Consider the following 19,371-nt stretch of genomic DNA (forward strand, 5'->3'; position numbering starts at 1 on the left):
GAATATTGTTTTTGAACTGACATCATTTTTATTGGGTACTCTTGTGTCTCCTCTGTAGGCATTCACGCAGCTCATTTTGATCAGTTTCTTAGTTCAATAGGCATAGTTTATTGAAAAGAGGTTGATACTATGTTTCAACCAGCTATAAAATCAACAATTTTAATCATTCTAGAAAATCCTTCGAGATAAATTTATATATCACTAAAGACTAGAATATATCCAAGTTTTAACGAAATTCGAAATGTTACTCCAAAAAGTGTCCGACTTCGCGTGAAATGACACCCAATTTAACCCTGCTATTCTCCTAGAGTCCATATGACCCGAAATGCAGATCATATTTCGATAGGTATTTTATTTTTAAATATTTGTTTTTAGTATCCAACGTATTTATATTTCACGTCTAATTTTTCTGTATTTTCCATATTGTAAGAACAAATCGTTTCAAAATTTGCAATAATTTTATTCGAAGGGACGCAAACGTGAAGAATAGGTGAGCAGGAGGGTTAATTGGTTAAATGAGTTTATGAGAAGTAGCAAAAGGAGATGATTAACAGTGGGTAGCAGATTTATTGTTTCTCAGATCTGTTGGACTAATGTCTATAGTTCTAAAGTACTGTGCGATGATGACATAGTTCGTGTCTTCGAAGTATTCGATCTTGTAAAGCATATCTTACGAAGTAAAACTTTTATCTTGTGTATTAACTATTACTAATATCTTGCATTTTTTCACCATAATCGTCACATCAAAATTATCTCTAACTCTGCCTGCCATGGATTCTTACCTTTTCATTTAAGTTCAGTCCTCCAAGTACTACACTGAACTTCCGAGCACAGCAAAGTCGATACTGTCCGCTCGACTTGCAAATAATCCATCGTCATGCTACGTCGATCTCGTCGGTCTTCTGGCTGGCTTCTTTTCTACACAGGCGGTTTTTGCAAAGCTTCAAGGTACCGCGGCAATTTTCGCTTTAATTAAAAGGTGGTAAATCGTTCTTGCATTACCGTACCAAGAATTTTTCTGGAATATTTCTTCTGCCTAGAACAGTTGGAATTTTGTTCCTGGGGCCCACGGGTTGGTCGTCGAGGAAGCGTTCGAACCCATTCATTTGCTTACCCGTTTCTTCCGCGTAACATGGTCGGTGACGATCGATCGCGTACGTCGAGCCTATCGATTTCACGGTTATCGATCTCTAACCCTTTGTCTTCGTTCGTTGTTCATCTTTCCAAGCTATACGAAGTCTCCCTGGCTTTTCTTCCACCCTACCATAAATTCGTCGAACAATAAACCCTCGGTCTATCGATGGATTCGCTTTAATACAACAATCCCCGTATCTTTTTAGTCCGCGAAGAGCATACAAGGCGTACACGAGATTGCGGCGGAGTAATGAGTTCTCTTTACGACCGTAACGATCATCAATATAATCGGTATGGTAGGGGATTGCGAGCTCTTCTACCTTCGTGTTCCTACCTCCGTGATTCTCTGTTTGTCTTTCAATTCTTCCCTCTCACCCCCTGCCCTCCCTCCCTTCTCGATAGAAGATCACATCTAAATCATGCTGCGCGCAGTCCGATCGTAAAGTGATACGCCGCTCCAGTACGAATCCTGGACCATAAATTGATTTACCTTTCGGCTATAAAGTTCGTTGCAAAAACGACCGGAACTGAGGCAATTTTTACATATTAAGTAATATTGGTAATTTTAATTAACGAACGGGACGAGACATGATACGCAGCTTGGTATAGTTCATATTTTATGTCATTACTATTTCTAGAATACGTATTAAGTCTTTCTGTTCTCGTGTGATCCCATTTGGAATCATTGTCTTACTTGGCGTTCATAACTCATACTATCAACTTCAGTAATTGGTTGATTAATTCTGTGGCATGATAAATAATTGAAGGCAGAAACGGTTAATCTCACCTTTAAGACTAGAACTACTAAACCTGTCGAAATGGCGGTTTCCAGACTTCTTGTTTTATAATTATTCTTTTGTCGGAGTTTATGATCTTTTTTTATTTATCATACATTTTATATTATATTATGGTATAGTATGGTATACACTGCATGGCATAACCATAAAACCATCCTAAAATTTTCAATTCTTATGTATTGTGGTAAAAATAAAAACAAATCAACTATTCCGTGTCTGAAATCGTGTTGAGAAAGATTCTCCACAAAAGGATAGATTCCAATCCCGAAGAAAAAGTTTGGTTTCTTTTTATTTTAACGACAAAACAAAAAGATTGGAAATTTTAGGGTGGCTCTATAGTTATGTCACGCGGTGTATATTCTATAATTTAGTATTCAACATTAGCAGATCTAGAAGTAATGCGTTATTTTCGAAGAAAATTGAAAGCCATTTCAATACAGTGCCTCGTGATATGCGTTAAAGTATACATTATTAAAAAGTAATGTAATTTAAATACTGAACCTTGTATTTCTTACTTCATATCATTACGATAATACTATTTAATACATATTAAGAAACTTACAATCAAATTTCTTCACACAAGTGTTCTACTTAATTTTGGCGCCATATTCAAATCGAACGCCGATCATCATCAATTTCTTAATATTATATCTTATTTTAAACACATCGATATGTTATTATTGTTTCAGGTTTTCGTGGCGAACATTGCGAAGAGAATATCGACGACTGTCCCGGAAATCTTTGCCAAAACGGCGCGACCTGCGTGGACAGGGTGAACGAGTATTCTTGTCTCTGTCCACCGTCGTATACGGGCACGCAGTGCGAGCTGGACGTCGACGAGTGCTCAGTTCGGCCGTCGTTGTGTCACAATGGTGCAACATGTACGAATTCACCCGGAAGTTACTCTTGCATCTGCGTGAACGGTTGGACCGGGCCGGACTGTAGCGTGAACATCGATGATTGCGCCGGTGCAGCCTGCTTCAACGGCGCGACCTGCATCGATCGTGTTGGCAGCTTTTACTGTCAGTGCACCTACGGAAAGACTGGTAAGCGCTTAAGTAATTTCGAAGGTTAATAATTAAGTATAATTCTTTTTGAACGTTGTTCACCTTGAAGCAGTGAAAACAGTCACAAACATTTTTTTTGTTCATTGCATGCTCGTGAGATTTCACCAGTGCAGAATCGGTAACGTTATTTTGATAAATATGCAACTGATTGGTGGATGTTAATAGTTTTGAAATGGAATAAAAATAACAGAGCTCCAATTTAATTTTATGCACTTGGGAGAACAGTTTATTGTGATTAATTCGTTATTGATTAAAAATTTGTTGGATTTAATGCTTTAATTTAGAGTAAATTATTTTTCATACATTAAATTATTTGAACATTTCAATAAGCATTAATGAATAACATTGAGTGCTGATAAAAGAGCTAATTAAAGACAAAATGAATCAATTCTATGTTTTTTTGACAACTACTCTCTCGAGAATTACTGTATCAGTAATTATTTCCCAGATACAAAAGGATTTCTATTCGTATGGTAAGTGTGACTAATATCAGCGGAACAGTATTTCACATCGATCCAAAGGAAACGAATAATAAGTAGTTTATTAAATTCTGGATCGATGTTATAAGTTAAAAGGTTAAATCTAGAGTCAAAATGAATTATCAATAATAACGAATGTGGACAAGCTACGTGTGTTCACCCTGCATACTTCAATCGTAGTCTTTTGCACCGAGGATAACGACGGAGTCTGTACAAAATTCGAACTCCAAGACGAAGAAACCACGTTTCAGCGAATCGCACAGTGGTCCAGAATCAAAATTTAACCACTCAGATGATCAAAAACAAATTTCTGTTATCTTAAAAAAAAAAAACATTATCTGTTTCGATAGAGCGCCACGTTGGTGTTATCAGACAGAATAGTGTTAACTTACCATTAACCATGGAAGATATTTGTTCTATGCATTATTATTCACCTCATCCCTTTTCGTATCATCAACCTCAGTCGAAAATAGAAAAAGAAATTCTCTAAAAATTCAGACTTTCATGAAGATATTCAGAACACTGTCACCGAATCAAGACCTCAACGGAAAGGGTTCCCAAAATTTAATAAAAATATCTTCATTAGCCCATTTTTATTTCATTTGTAAGTTTCGAAATTTTTGATCGCTTGATCTAAATAAGCGTGTATGACCTGCTGAATTTTGATTTTGGACCACTGTGATTCCCGACGATTAGCGCGATACCCGGGCAACGGGGGTCGATAACAAGGCTGGCGGTTCGAATCGTGTCGACATTATGCATCGCTAGTGCATCCAGCGCAGCGGGCAAGTGCATCTGCACGTGCAACAATATGACGCAGCCCGCCTCCCCGCGGGACTCCCTCGGAATCCATGGATTCCGGAGAGCCTCTGGCTCTTGCAGCCTAGCCTTACCGAGCTGAGCGACCTTGAGGACTGAAAACGAGTTTCTGTCCTTACTTTCCTACCCGAGGCCGGGGAGGACGGTTTTCAGATCGATCGTTCCGACAGCGATCGCCAAATACAGGCATCCTTCTCTCTGTCCCCTCGGCGTTATTGCGATTCCTGCGATGCCCCCCCTTCGGACCCGTCCGGGAACGACTTTTTCCGGAGCACCAAAGCTCGGGAAATGTTGAATGAAGGAATTCGCGACGCTGCAGCAGCTTGCAATGGTATTGCGGGAGAGATTCGTTGGGAGACTTCAACGCGTGTGTACGCTGTGTCTGGCGTTGTCGTCGGAATTTTTAGTGTTTCGGACGAATGTTGGTAATATGTTTATTTACTTGCAAAAAGTATTGCTTCGCTTGTGCACTTGTGTAAAATTGTCGGAATTTAATGTTCCGTAATTGTGTAATTCATGGAAATTTGTTTAAGTGAAATGTTAATTGAAGCTTGAACCTTGTAGTTTTTGACCTTTTTCTTTTGGCGTGTATCCTCAGAAATTATGATCCTATGCCTTCAAAATAAGTCACACTGACTCTAAAACGGATGTTTTTTAACGAAGCTATAGCTATTCACAGGAACGCTTGCGTCTTTATGGATTCGTGCCTTTCGTGCATGGCATCGATTAAATTGTTTTCCGAGCAATGAAATGTAAAACAATGAAGTAGAATAGTTTATGGTATTTATTTAAGAAGAATAGAAGTAATATAATATTACAATTACATAATAAAAAATAAAGAATGAACAAAAAGAAACAATAAATAACGATAGTAATTTGTAGAATTTTTACAATTTGAGGACCCTCTTTATGAGGGAAGATTTTACTCCTTGGGCACCAAGTTAAATAAAATCGAACAAAAACGTCAAAAAGTGAGACATTCAAGCTTTAATATGCTTTTCATTTAAACAAATTTCGATGAATATTGATAAAGTTATGGAACATTGAATTTTGACAATTTTTCACTAGTGAACAAGTGAGGCAATACTTTGTTGTCAATAGTATGATTTGCAATGTCAGAGGATTGTGGTGTGTAGGATAAAGGTATAGGAGAATAAAAGACCAATGGAATACTATAAAACATTAAAATTTATTGGGTTGTTATGTAGAAAATGTAGATTAGAAATAGGTACACCTTGTGTTCTGCTTTCAGTAAAAAAAATTACTAACAATATGATAACTTGAGGGCCGCGTTTTACGTTAGGAATTAAATTTGATAATAACGTTGTTGTGACATAATTTATAATTATTTTAAGTTCCTTTTCGACGAATATTAAGAAGTTCTATTAGAATTAAAAGCAAGTAGTGATCCTAAATTTTCTCGGCGGTTGTACTGTACCTATTGCATCTGAAAATAATTGTCAGTATTTGTGTAAAACTTGGTGTTCACTGTAGTTCGATATTTTATGGCACAATGAGCTGTTTCACGTGGAACAACCTAATGAAAAGTTCTCGAGAAGTGTTTACATGATGTCGATAAGGTCAGGTCAACGTACGATCTCATTACTTCGGAGCAGTTTTAACAACGCGCGCAGAGGTTAACGGATTTACAATACCTATGTACGTGGTCATAATGATGGTGTCTCGAGGCCAGAGTTAAAGCTGTTTCTTGTGCGTATAAACGCGGTTACAGTTAGTCGCGGGTGTAATCGTGCATCTGCGTAGTTGTTTACTCTGGTTTCTACACGGACATCCTAGACATCGTTCCGTTATCGAGCACCGTAAGTTACAGTTTAAATGTTAGTGACTAGGGAAGCATGAATTTTTATGATGGTGATTTATTCCTAATTGGGAACTACGTACACTTTTTAAGTTAAAATACTTAGAACGTAATTGCTGCATTGCTATTGGAAACATAATTATCTATATTCTGCAAAAGAAATCTAAATCCTTAGTTCCTGAATTAATATTGATTTACCGTCGAGTTCATAGACGAAACGTATACTTTGACATTATATCGTCGGTTCGCTGGAAGAGTGACAAATGTGAAACATAATTTTGATGTGTCATTCAAAATAAAGCTGCCTTGATCTTTTTTTAAATATTAAGCGATACATATAAACAATATTTTATTAGACTTTCAAAACCCAAAGACTATTAACCTCTTCAAGGACAAATAATTAAGATTCTTTCTTAGCTATTAATGACAATAAATTGATTGGTATAAGGACAATAAATAATATTAATTGTATCTTTAGAATCATACTTGAATGGAAGAAAACCTAAACGTACACATATGTGCCAGTATCCCTGAAAAAGTTAACTAAACCATAAGCGAAAAAATTTGCATAGCTAAAAGGTCGAGTAATTAATAATTTCTCTCCTACAAAAAACATCAAATTGATTTTCTATAAAATTTACTTTCCTCAGTTGTGACTCTTCTACCGAACCGACGATTTACTAAACTTGTTCACACATATTGTGCAGACCCATAATTTTATAAAATTACTCGACACCACAATTACTTCGCTACAGGGTAAAAATTTGCTTCGGGACAGGGACGTCTGTCCGCGCAGGAAAATTCCACGAAAAATTCCACGAGAAATTCCTCGAATATTCTTGAACGTTTCGTTGTGGGGAGCAATTAGACCGATTTGAACTACGTAAAAGTTCGCCGGTAATTCACTGAATTCGAATGTTGAGATCGACGAACCGCGAGTCGCTGGAATTTGTCACCGTTCCCTTATTCCCTCTTTGTCAGTGTCTCCCAGCTCGTCTGCGATCCTCTCGAGCGCAACGTTCCTGGCCTAGGTTACGCGAAACCGAAGCGATACAGGGCCTTAATGATGTCCATCTTTGGCGGTTGCCGCCGTGTTTGGTCGTTCGACGATCGACACTTTTGTCCTAGAAACACACGCAACTAGCAGCCCCCTTCAAAATGGCCGACCGTCGTCGTTGCGTAGGATTTTTCACATCGAATATAAGCACAATCGGAAGATAAATCGATGGTTTACTGTTTCTATTTGTTTCCAGGATTGCTCTGCCATCTAGACGACGCGTGCACTTCGAACCCGTGTCACGAGGGCGCGATCTGCGACACCAGCCCCATCAACGGATCGTTTACTTGCTCTTGCGCGACTGGTTACAAAGGGGTGGACTGCTCTGAGGACATCGACGAGTGCGAGCAGGGTGAGTAATATTATTTCTGTAGTAGAGTTAAACTTTTTTTTAAATGGGTTTCGATGGAACAAGAATGAGATTGTTAGAAATTTATTGTTGATTTGGATTTAACCCCCTAATGTCGGAGGTTGGGACACTCGAGCATCCAACATTTTAAAATGTTCTTGAGGCTATATTATTTGATTTATTTGTGTTCGTGACTTTTCTGTCCTAAATGAGAGTGTTGTTGATAAAGTAATTGGACTTAAAACTGATTTTAAAATATCTCTGTGCGAAATTTTAGTGTAAATTAATTCGATTTGATCTTTGGGGAATTGAAGGTGGAATGTTTTATTGTATCTTAAATTTAACGCGGAAATGATTGAGTCTGTTTTGTAGATACTTCAGCTTTTAGAGAATTTTTTTTACATTTAAAAAATCAGCATTTTTCAGCTTGAATAAAACTTTCCGAAATATCAATAGGATCTTTTTAGTAATATCGGAAACTTGTAAGTGCTGAAATCGTGAGGGTGTTTATTATGAAAATAATGGAACACATTGGTGAAAAGTGTAAAACTATAATGTTTATACTGACCATTCGTTTATCGACATCTATTTGACAGGAATAAATTAAGTCATTTAAATTACATCGGCTGAATGTATAATGTTTCGAATGTAATCCCGCAACGAAACGAAAGCAATGCGTGCCAATGCCTCACGATACCACGTCGAGTAGGTATACATAGTTATTAATGATTCGGTCGAACAGAGGAAATGTTGCACGATGATTTCGCGCATGGGCGAGCCACAGAAGTATATCATAGATTTTATCGCGGTCCTTATTATTTCTTACACTAAAGCACTTCATTGACGTAATATTACCTATCTGATTACTATATTATATTTGTTATAAAATTTAAAGGATTTGATTTAAGAAATATTCAAAATACAATAACGTAAATTCTTTAATAGAATTTAATACAGTTTCATTTTGTTTGTAATTAAATAGCGTACAAACTTTAGTAAACTGTAATACAGTTACATTTTATTCATACTCGATTAATAGATAAATTTGAATTTCTTAAATCCATTTAAACTGCCAGATCAGACAAAAGAATGATACGAATTCTTTTTATCTCGATTGCACTACTCCGAAACGAGTTTCGAAAGGCGTTCAGACATAGATTCAGTCCAAAAGATCGAGAACAGTCGATAATTATTAGATTAATGTTCACGATCGTGCAAGGAAGCCCCCATGGTTCAGGCAAATTGAAATCCCACACGTGGTAAATTACCGGACGGAAACCGATCGATCGCGATCGATTAATTCGGTCCTGGACGCGATTCATTCATTCTGCGCGCTTTCGTGTTGTTCGAACGATACCGTTACCGTAGTTGTCGCCGATCGTGATTGATCCATCATGCACAAGAAATTCTTGATCGATGCCTTATGGTAATCGTGTCTGAATATATTAGACTATATGATATATCTTCGATTACAGTTACGGAAATCTGTAAATTCAATTGAAATTTCAGTTAATACGAGCTAGTTATACAATAATTATTTCAGTTTATTAAATCAAATATTAGGCGAAATTGTTTTGATGAATATTGGAATTATTATCAGGCTTCTATTATTTTCTTTTAACTGATTATTTGTTTATACGAATACACAGCTTTATGCAATAATTATTCAAAACAATAAAAATGATAAAATCTTTCGTAAACTTCAATATAATTATTTTTTTTTTTACTTTGCATATTTGCGTATGTTATGTATGCCAAAAAATGAGTAATTCACTATTCATTATAACATTCCGTGCTTATTCCTTTTTTCCGTACAATATTATACAGGTTGTTACAAATTATAGGTACGAGGATAGAAAGATAGTTTCGAAATTTATCTTCCATTGTTTCTCATTGAAGAAATAGTACATTATTCATATATGAAGTGTTGCATAATAAATATCGTTTCAGCATGCTTCATTTCATTCACCCAAGAATCGTTAAAAATGGTATCATAAACCTTGTGACACGTTGGTAGGAGTCTATCGATTCAAATAGATCTTTCTTCGATTAAGAATTTCCTGTTCAAGATAAGCCATATTCGATCACATCCTATAATTCAAGAACTCTACTCCGATCAAATAATAGAATCACTCATATGAAATTATATTTAATACTACTGATCCCACGCGAACCCTGTTAACCTTCGTCCAGCTAGAAGTGCCTCTGAGGTTCTTATATTAATACATACTGAACAATATAATATAATTGAAAATTTAATGTTGCTATTTTACATACTAAATAAATAAGCTGAATTAAAAGAAGTATAACATTGTAGAATAGATTTCAGCTATTCTGTACTGAGAGCCCCTAAGTCTCTTCTCCATTCTATCCCGATGAAGGTTAAACAATGCTCCGATAAAATTTCATAAATAATTTACAGAGACCGAAAACGTTATTCTTCCTTCGTGTTTTTCAATGACCCTCGCCAGGAAGCAGCAGCATCTCTTTCCAAACACTCCAGAGATCGTGATCTCGTTCTCAAAGCATTCCACGCGAACACCTGTAGGGTGCGTTGCACCTTAATAAGTATCTGGCATCTTCTTCTTATTTCCATTTCGTATCCACGATCAAACTTGACATTCGTAGGCTCCCGTCCCTCCCTCCTCCCCTCTCTTCTTCTTTTAGGATGAGTTACCCCCGATGCGCGGTCTCCGATTGGAAGGCACGATACGATGTATCGAGTCGAGTCCCCGCTGCCAGAACAGCGACCATTATTAATAATTCCGCCGGGATAATTGATGGTCTGCCGGGGATTTACGTTTCGAACTGAGCATTACACGGTGATATCGATCGATCGACAGTTGTCTCGAAAGCATTTCGTCGGGTGCCCTTTGAATCGCGTCCAAGTACGTTCACCCCAGGCTCCACATGCGTTAGAATCGAGTATCTTTGGAGTTTTTAAGATATAATCAGATCGTAGAGATATCATACGATGTTTGTCTTTTTTTAGTCAACTTTATGATACTGTTTTATTATAAACTCGGGGTCTGTGATTATACTTTTGATAGAAGAGGTATTTTGAGATTTAGATTATTCGACAGAAATGTATTGAACATTACCTGAAAGCTTATAGTAAGGTAATACAAATTTGTATAACGTAATTTAGAAATTTGAAGAATTCTTTTGAAGAAAATGTTATGAAGAAAATGTTATGTGTTTTAAAAATTGTATACTTGTACTTTGTACCAAATTTGCGGCCTCATAATATTTTAAATATTAATGAACAATATTTTTCTAAGGCCTTTGATAATTTAATTTGTGTTCACGTTTACTCTGTATTTGGTAAGTGTCCTAATACTTATGAGCTGGAGGGTACTTCTTTCATTCACAGATTATAGCAGATTTTATGCATTTATAATGCACACAGATATATCAAACTCAATGCAGCTATAACTTCAGTAAAGACCAACAATGTCTTTTTTTTATTTCTCACATAGATTCTTCTACAATACAATTTTTTGTGAAACGATCTATGGAAACAGAAATTTCCACGAATATCCGTAGTCTAATGGATTAATTTACAACAAAACGATTTCTGATGCCTTGGTCTTGATACAATAAATGAAAGGAATGCAGAAAGATGAAAACCATTCAATATACGTCTAGTCAGAAAATCTTCCATTGGAAAATATCTATTCGAGGCACAGTATGTTCCAAAGGATCGAGAATACATCAGAAACCTTGATTTCCGGCACGTTCCGCGTGAACCAGTGAAAATTCAACATTCGTTCCGCATACGTACGGTAATGGGTTTGTAATTAACTCTGTAGACAAGCAGTAGTCGCTGTGTTTAATTAATAGTCCAGCGGAGAATCGGGCTCAGCATGGGGCCCGCACACTTCGATGATTTTCTTCGTGCTCGCGGTTTATCGCGCCGTATTATCGGTTGGAAATTCGATTTATAATATTGTGGTACGGAACAGCCCGCTGTCAGTCCCCGTGCAGGGGCCATCATTGACATGGAAATAAGTAGAAAACGCGTGTTGCGGCTGTGCTCGATCACCCGTGAACCAAGAAAAATCGTAATGGTCATGGTAACGAGGGAAATGGTAGGATGGGATCACCGTTAACGCAAAAGGAAATCGATCGGAGGGGATGGATCTATTCGTGAAACGGAAAAACTCAATTCGAGATGTTTTTTTTTGTTACTTAATCCTTCTACTTTAATATCGACGGTTCGCTTCTTGCGAAACTTGTAATAGAGTTGAATCGAGCTCGTACTTGATGCGTTTTTGTTGCGTTATGGACGATATTGAAATGTCCAGTTCCGAGAATCCTGTATGAAACGTCTTACGTAAGGAAAATACAGCGCACATGGACCATAAAATTCTTGCATGTTATGATTACAGGCTGGTTTCTAGTTCACATGCAATACTAAGATCTTATTCTCTGACAATTAACCCTTTGCGGTCTAAGGTATTCTAGCTATTTCTACTCAGCAACTTGTACCATGTACCTTCATGAGATTTCAATAATTTTGTTGAATAATCTATTTATAAGATTTAAGAAGCATTAGGATATGATTTATGAACATTGCAGTTAAATCTACAAATTTCATTTCATCTGTTTCTCATTTGGTTCTGTTGTATTTAATTTCCTCTATTTACCATTTTCTATAGAGATAATGGATAGTATTAAAATTATTAAAATAAATTACATTGGAGTTTATTTCGTTCATTTAACTATGAATATTTATAAAAATCTATAGTTTCATAGAAATCTACAAACACAGAAGTTACAAAAAAATGTAATTCGTCCATTATTCATTAAACTTTCCTAGAAAAATTCATAAAGGCAAGAATAAAGGTAGGAATTTCTTGGTTCTCTTAATTATCTTACTGGATTAAGAATAAATCAGAAAACTTGTTGCATCTGATAAACGTTCTATCTTTACTGAATATTACAGACTATAAATACATTAACAAAAACCTTTAGTTTATGTAGTCATATATCTACCACACGAAAAACGATAACAGTGATTAAACAAATATCTAAAATCCTATATATTTATCATCTAGAATACTTCATCCTCACTACTTTACATTTTTTGTTGTCACAATCTTTCTGAACATGATCTTCCTAGTAAATCCTCGTGTACAGGTAAGAAGAAATTACACATAATTACACGATTGGAAAGAAAACGGTACGAGGTATCGTTCCAAACGGGGATAGGAATTAAACTCGTCGATTAAAATAGGGACTCGCAAGGCGATCAAAATCGCCGGTTCACGGACTCGTTTGGAAAAAGAAAAACCGTGAAAAAGCCCGGGGCAGCTGAGAAGGGGGTGGAGCGCTCGGAAATGCATCCAAGTAAATCCTTTCATTCGCTCTCGGTAATAAATACTCGCCGCCTGCCGTAGGTGAGCGCGCACCGGTTAATACGTTTCGTTCCAGACAAAGACACTTCATTAATAATCAGAAACACTTCTTTTGTATCGCGCGCGGCGGTCCCTTCGTTCTCCCTCTCTCTCGGGGCAAGACGAACGCAGGCACGGTTCTCATACGCTTCCTCTCTCGCATTAGTAACTCATAGTCCTGTTCCATCGGGGCGCGTTAATCAACCACGCCGGCGGAATTAATTGGATTTCGGGGGTGAATGTTTAACAATCGCCGCTCGTTCGCCGGGAGGAAAAGACACTCTCTCTTTATATATCACCTCGGGTCATTAGAGCCCGCGTAACGAGCGGTCACCACATTCATTTTCTGAAATTCATTAGATATTTCAACCCCACCTACGGGCTAATTTAGCGAATGCTGAACGAACTCGCGTCCAATCAGACCATTAATCTGCAGGATCTTTTAATTCGCTCGCGATGGAATAGAACGACCAAGATGGATGCTACGGACTCTGCACGTTTATTTCGTGCTTTGAATTATTTCTTCGGGTCTTTTTGCAACTGGGTTGTAGAGTTCAAGAAATGTGTGGTATTTATGAGGTACAGTAGACAGCCCTGTTACACGGGGGATACGTTTTGTGTTATATGAATCCGTGTTACACGAGTCACAGCATCAAATAACATTAATATTAATAAAAAAAAACATGGTCCAAATTATGTCATGTTTGGTTTCATTTTAATCGGAATAATCTCACCAACGTGTTCAAAAATGTACTAATACCTCAGAGACTGTTCTTTATAGACCCTATGTGATATAATACTTACTTATGCAATACTTGATACTTTATCGAAATTCGAGGTGAGATATTTGGCATTTCTTTTAAAAAATTGACGGTGACTGTTACATCTTAATAAAAATGTAACATACTAAAAAACATATTGCATTAGATGTCCCTTTTGATACTATGTAACTGTTGTTTATAATATTTTTTCGTACAGTCAATAATTTACGAGTAATTCAGGTGGTCATGTTAAGTGAACCACCCTGTATATGGATTATGTATGCATATGGAAATACGTATTTATAAATAATGTTTATATAAAGTTTATTTGAAATTATTTATTAGAAAATATATCAAATTAATATTAAACTTACTTACTGTGCTATAGGAACATTGTCATAATTTTTCGGTCGTGTTATACGAGTCCATGTTATATGGAGGTTTAATAGTTTATACAGAATTGTGGAGACTGACCTTAGATTTTTCACAATAGAATTTTATGTTTTAAATGTCCATCTTAGTTTACCACCTGGCGTAAGTGAAGTGTTGCCCAGTTAACCAGAAAGGACGAGCTACATTTTCTGACTAAACACTTCATTAACAAATTATCTAAGTGATCACAACATTTAAGTAAAATACAGAACTTATAAATCCTTCTAATATTATAGTTAATTAATTTTGTATTATTACAACACAAGCTCCAACTGTCTATAATTTCCGAGTCCAGATATCGAATAATTTAAATCAATTTCACACCAGTCGATACGCAATTTCTCGTTCGATTTTCCCAAATATCAAATCACAAAATACCAAAATCTTTGCATCTTGTTTGTCGCAACCGTGCCGCGTTTCAATTCCAAAAGAAAAAAGAATTAGTGTTTCAAGGACTACCACGAATGGTCCCCGCGATAGTCCACGGGAGAAAGCGTTTCGTGGTCCTCGTCCAACTCCACTGCACCAGATTTCAGCCGTTAAACTTTTTTATAGCCGCATAATGAATTAAGGATCCCCCCAGTTTTTCTGGACGAGAGTCCCCCCTCCCCCTCCCCCACCCTCATTCGGGAACCCGTTCCTTTCGCCGGCGGACAGTATACCCCGTGTGTCATGCTTCGAACGCGAGGATTGTAATTAGGAAGGCATTACTCAAAGAGAGCCTTTTCCCCCCGGGGACCAGAACGATTCTTCCCTGACCGTTTTCGGTCCTCCTCGTCTTTTTGTGCTCGCACGATGGCCTGCGGGCTGGTTCGGGGGCGTCCTATTACTCCGATTCCGGACAACGACGTGCGCTGAACGAGTTATCGGTACTTCGCCGAAATTATGACCTCACGGTTATTAGTAATCGGTAGATTGCGATGTAGAGTGGGCCAATCAATGAGTAGGTTGGCTACTTGCATATACCAATCGGTAGACAATGGAAATTAGTGTAGTGACACCTGAAAAGTTCGATTTTCAGATGAAGTTATGCGATCAGAGTAATCTTAATTATGTATGTCAAAATGCTTTATCACCCATCTGGATCAACAATTTTTAGGGAACGCTTGCTAAACAGCTCGGAAGATATTTATTACGAAAACACTGAAATCTTTAAAATTGCAGGATTTGTTTATTTGATATCGCTATTTATATAGCATAACTCGTTTTATAGCAAAGTTATAAAACTTGTTAAAAAAACAGAAAGAAAAATGTTACATAACATTTTTCGTGTTATACATATAACAAGGTATATGTTATCCATCATGTATAACGCCATTATTAATAATGAGATGTGAAATATTATACAAATTTCTTACAGACCTGTCCAAAAAATATAATCTTGTAACAAGTTATAAAAACCTGTTGTATGACAAGGTTATACAACAATTTGTTATATAACACTGTTTTGTTATAGAGTGTAGACGCAGCTTAACCCTTGGATTACGGTGACCGGGGTCGTTTGGACCCGAATGCTTAAAAACCGTATCTAACTCATCGATTAGTAAATGTAATTTAAGCTAGGAGTTGTTTATATTTAGTGGTATAGAAAAAAGCAGGTGTTTTTTGATGATCGCGTTTGAAAGTATGTTTAAAAATCGACCCAGACACTATTGTTTTTACGAACATGAAAAACGTCCTTACTCCGAGGGTTAAAAGGGTAAAACGAAGAAGAGTTAGATTGAAAGAAAACGTTGGAATATCTACAAGAATATTCCCCGTTATAAATATTACATTCCGAAAAGAACCTTCGAGTCGGAGTTAAGGTCAGTTTCATCGAATATATGGCCAGAGTTTTTATTCGAATTCATCCAACGAAATTTCTGCACGATCATAATCCATCACGGGTCCGATTTTCCAGCACCCTTCGTCCAGTTTAAGATTTTTAATACCGCCGGGTGATTAGTCGATGCTCACGCCCTTCCCATCTCATTTATCCAACTCCTTTGTTTCTCTTTGCGGCCTTTCGGCGGTACAAGTCATTAAAATCCGGGAGAACGTCCACTTTCTTCCTGCTCATCTTCTCCCCCGGAACGATTGCCCGTGGCCTTCTCTCTGATCTTCTGGTCCGATAAACGCAACAGCTCTCCTCGCTCCCGGCATTGAAATCTCCAAAGGAGTGTAGCACACTGATCGCCGTTGCTCGTAATTATCGGGGTGAGTTGAGGGATCGATGACGCTTCCGAGATCGATCGATGCCGAAGGACAATATTTTGTTTCTCTTCTGCCAATAAAAACCGTTTGTTCATTATTCGCTCTCCTTGCGGCTACGTTTACAGACCCTCTCGGACCTGGGATTATAATTCGAACGGTTTATGAGTGCGTGGCAAGTCGAAAAAGAATCGTAGTCATTTAATTATGTTTAATTGAAATGATCCGGCTGAATCTCGTCCAGGAACGCGAATTAGTTCCATAATTCTTGAATTACTGCCGCCTGTCGGCTTCAGCCCAATCCAATTTGCATTTGTGGATCGTAATATCACGATGTGCCCACGGTGAATAATTATGACCGGTTTTATTGATATTTAATCGATATTGGAAGCTAGAATTATTGTGATTGCTGGTACTTTTCAGGGATGTAGAACAGTTTGAATGTTTTTTGAACTGCGAAATTTCTTTTTCTTTCGTAAAGAGGAAGGGGAATTTTACAAGTGTTCCAGAAACTTTCAGCTTTAACAGATTTATTTAAATAGTTGTTTTGCATTCAGTTTTTGTACTATTTAAAACACTTCTTTAATCCTGCTACGATTCTTCTGGTCTATTTCGACCCAAACACGTTTTCGAATTAATCTTAATCTCGACTCTTCAGAAGTGTTATCATAAAATTTTCCTGTCATGTAAAAAAAGGTAGATCGTAAACAAAAAACAAAGTCTAGTCAATAGGTATGATCGCAGAAAATCTTCTTGACTCAGAATATCAAACTTTCCATTTCTTTAATAGGCCCTTCCTTGCGCTTTTATGAGTACTATTCCTTTCACCTTTCACATTAATAAACTATATTTCGCCCGTGTATTCTACCTCACCTATAGAGATGCACAATCTATAAATAAGTTCACCCCTTTAAACAAAATTAACTCCTTAATTTTACACTGACAACTATGCATTCTCCCTTCGATCTGTGTAACAGTTATCGGTAAAAAATTTGATTAACATACATATCAATAATACTTGAAATAAACAATAAAAAGCTTTACATCCTAACTGCCCGATACCTACATATAAGTCCTTCAAATCATCCACCATTTAGCCTACTACATATACATGAATTTCGCGTGTCACGCCCCAGTCCAATTTGTAAGACCATCAATTTACTCTTATCGAAAAAAGCCATGTCCCCAGCGGACGTCTCAAGCAGCAGGCCCCTGGACAAAACACGATTCAGTCCCCCACTCGAACCCACACGACGTTAACTGCAATTTTATTCCCCGCAAAACGATGAAAATTCCGTTTGCACCGCGTCGTTTTCAGGCTTTTCGTGGCCGATTCCTACAAAGGAAAACCAGGCCCGGCGGGAGAAATTAATTCCAAGGAACAGGACGTAATTTATTCGTCCGTCTTCCCCCGTGAGGGACGTCTGTCCCTCGGAGATAAGGTTGTCTCGCGCGTATTTCGTGCGACGTCGCCGCGGTTGCTTTCTTGCAGAATTCGTCCGGGCCCGGCGAGTCACGGGGCAAGAAGACGAAATCCTCTCCTCCCCTTCAGGCTTTCCCACCCTTCCCTGGGGGCTTATAAATATTTACGCGGGATTCCTGAAAACGTCGGCCCATTTGCAGCGAAGGACCACCGCAAACCGGGTCGTCGGTCCCTCACGGGCCCCGTCTCTCCGTCCGGTGTTGAGTTACCATCGGGTGCCTGCGGCGGCCATCTTTGCAGGGCCCCTGAAATTCCCCGAGACCCGCGAAGGTGACACCGTCGAGACATCATAATTTGTAACGAAACGAAATCACGTTCCCTGTCCCAGAAACACTCCATTTTCCTTTTTTTTTTTTAACATATTATGCTGTGTAAGAGTTTTATTTTTTGGGAATAATGGACGGTCTTTGGATACCTCTTTGACGAAGTCACTGTGCCTTTTTTCATGTGTTTTACGTAACTATTTTATTTGTGATCGTCGGTTATATTGGTTATACGGTTGAGTCATGAGTGATATGAATTGTTAACGATCCTAGGGAATTCCCATTTTCCCCGAACTTTCCTTCGAATTTTGTATTTTTATCGAAGAAAGTTTTAGACATTTGACCTCACGAACGATCGAATAATGTAGTAGAGACTTTGATAACTATACCAGAATTTTTCAGATTTTGTGGAACCTAAAGCAGTAAAAAAGTTTGCCTACGGAGTCTGGAGAAATAAGATGTTTGCCTACGGATGGTTAAAATCGAATAATAATTACCGAGTTTAGTATTGATTATAGAATGCTTTGGACTGACATAAATTGAAAAGAAGAAAATGGAATTTATTTACGATCCAACCTGGTAGATAGCAATAATTTAATTAACATGGCCAGGGATATGTAACAATTTTATTGGAGTCTTTATTTTTTAACGGGGACGCCAGGTACAGAATGGAATGATCCTTACCATTCGAGACATATGGCGTTCGGTGTATAAGCGGCAAAATCACTGAAGCATGGCACGCATGCTTCGAATTCCTTTTTCTTCTTCAAGTAGAAAATCATACATTTTTGGTGCATAAGACGATTATTCATCTGCTTCAATAAACGAGTGTAAGGGAAGACAAGTCTCATTACTTTAACCCTCGAAAGACGAATGCAGGGTTAGTTTGACTCTTAGCGGAATTTTCATTGTATATTGCTTTCAAGATAGAATTGTGCGTAAAATTTTATGTACATCTTCAAGTTCATATGTCACATTTACATATAATTACAAAGAATACTGCAACGGCTACAGGTGGGTCAAAATAACTCTGCATTCGTTGTACAAGGATTAAAATGAAATTTCTTCTCAGTCTTATAAATATATTTATTTCCTGCAATAACATTCAGTTACTTTCCTAAATAGCCCTTAAAATAACGTAGTACAAAAATCCCCTCTTTTCTTTAATAGGAAAGAAAAATTTTCGAATATCAATAGACACGAACAGAATATCTCCTATATCATATTAAGAAGAGCTTAAGTTTTTTCAAACGTGATAAACTAATTATAAGATAACCCCACGTTTTTTCTGAAGTACAGATAACCTCGAAAAATCCGTTCTT

The 19,371-nt window shown here is 37.4% G+C and overlaps 1 protein-coding gene across 1 annotated transcript in view; it reads left to right on the forward strand.

The window, feature by feature from the left end:
• LOC107190032 (neurogenic locus Notch protein-like) overlaps positions 1-19,371 on the forward strand; it is a 220,560-nt gene that overhangs the window by 193,859 nt on the left and 7,330 nt on the right. The window contains exons 6-7 of the mRNA XM_015578747.1: positions 2,621-2,977; positions 7,369-7,524. Of these exons, the coding sequence (XP_015434233.1) occupies positions 2,621-2,977; positions 7,369-7,524 (513 nt within the window). The remainder of the gene's footprint in view (positions 1-2,620; positions 2,978-7,368; positions 7,525-19,371) is intronic.

The sequence above is a fragment of the Dufourea novaeangliae genome, unplaced genomic scaffold, assembly GCF_001272555.1.
Source record: "Dufourea novaeangliae isolate 0120121106 unplaced genomic scaffold, ASM127255v1 scaffold172, whole genome shotgun sequence".
Lineage (NCBI taxonomy): Eukaryota > Metazoa > Arthropoda > Insecta > Hymenoptera > Halictidae > Dufourea > Dufourea novaeangliae.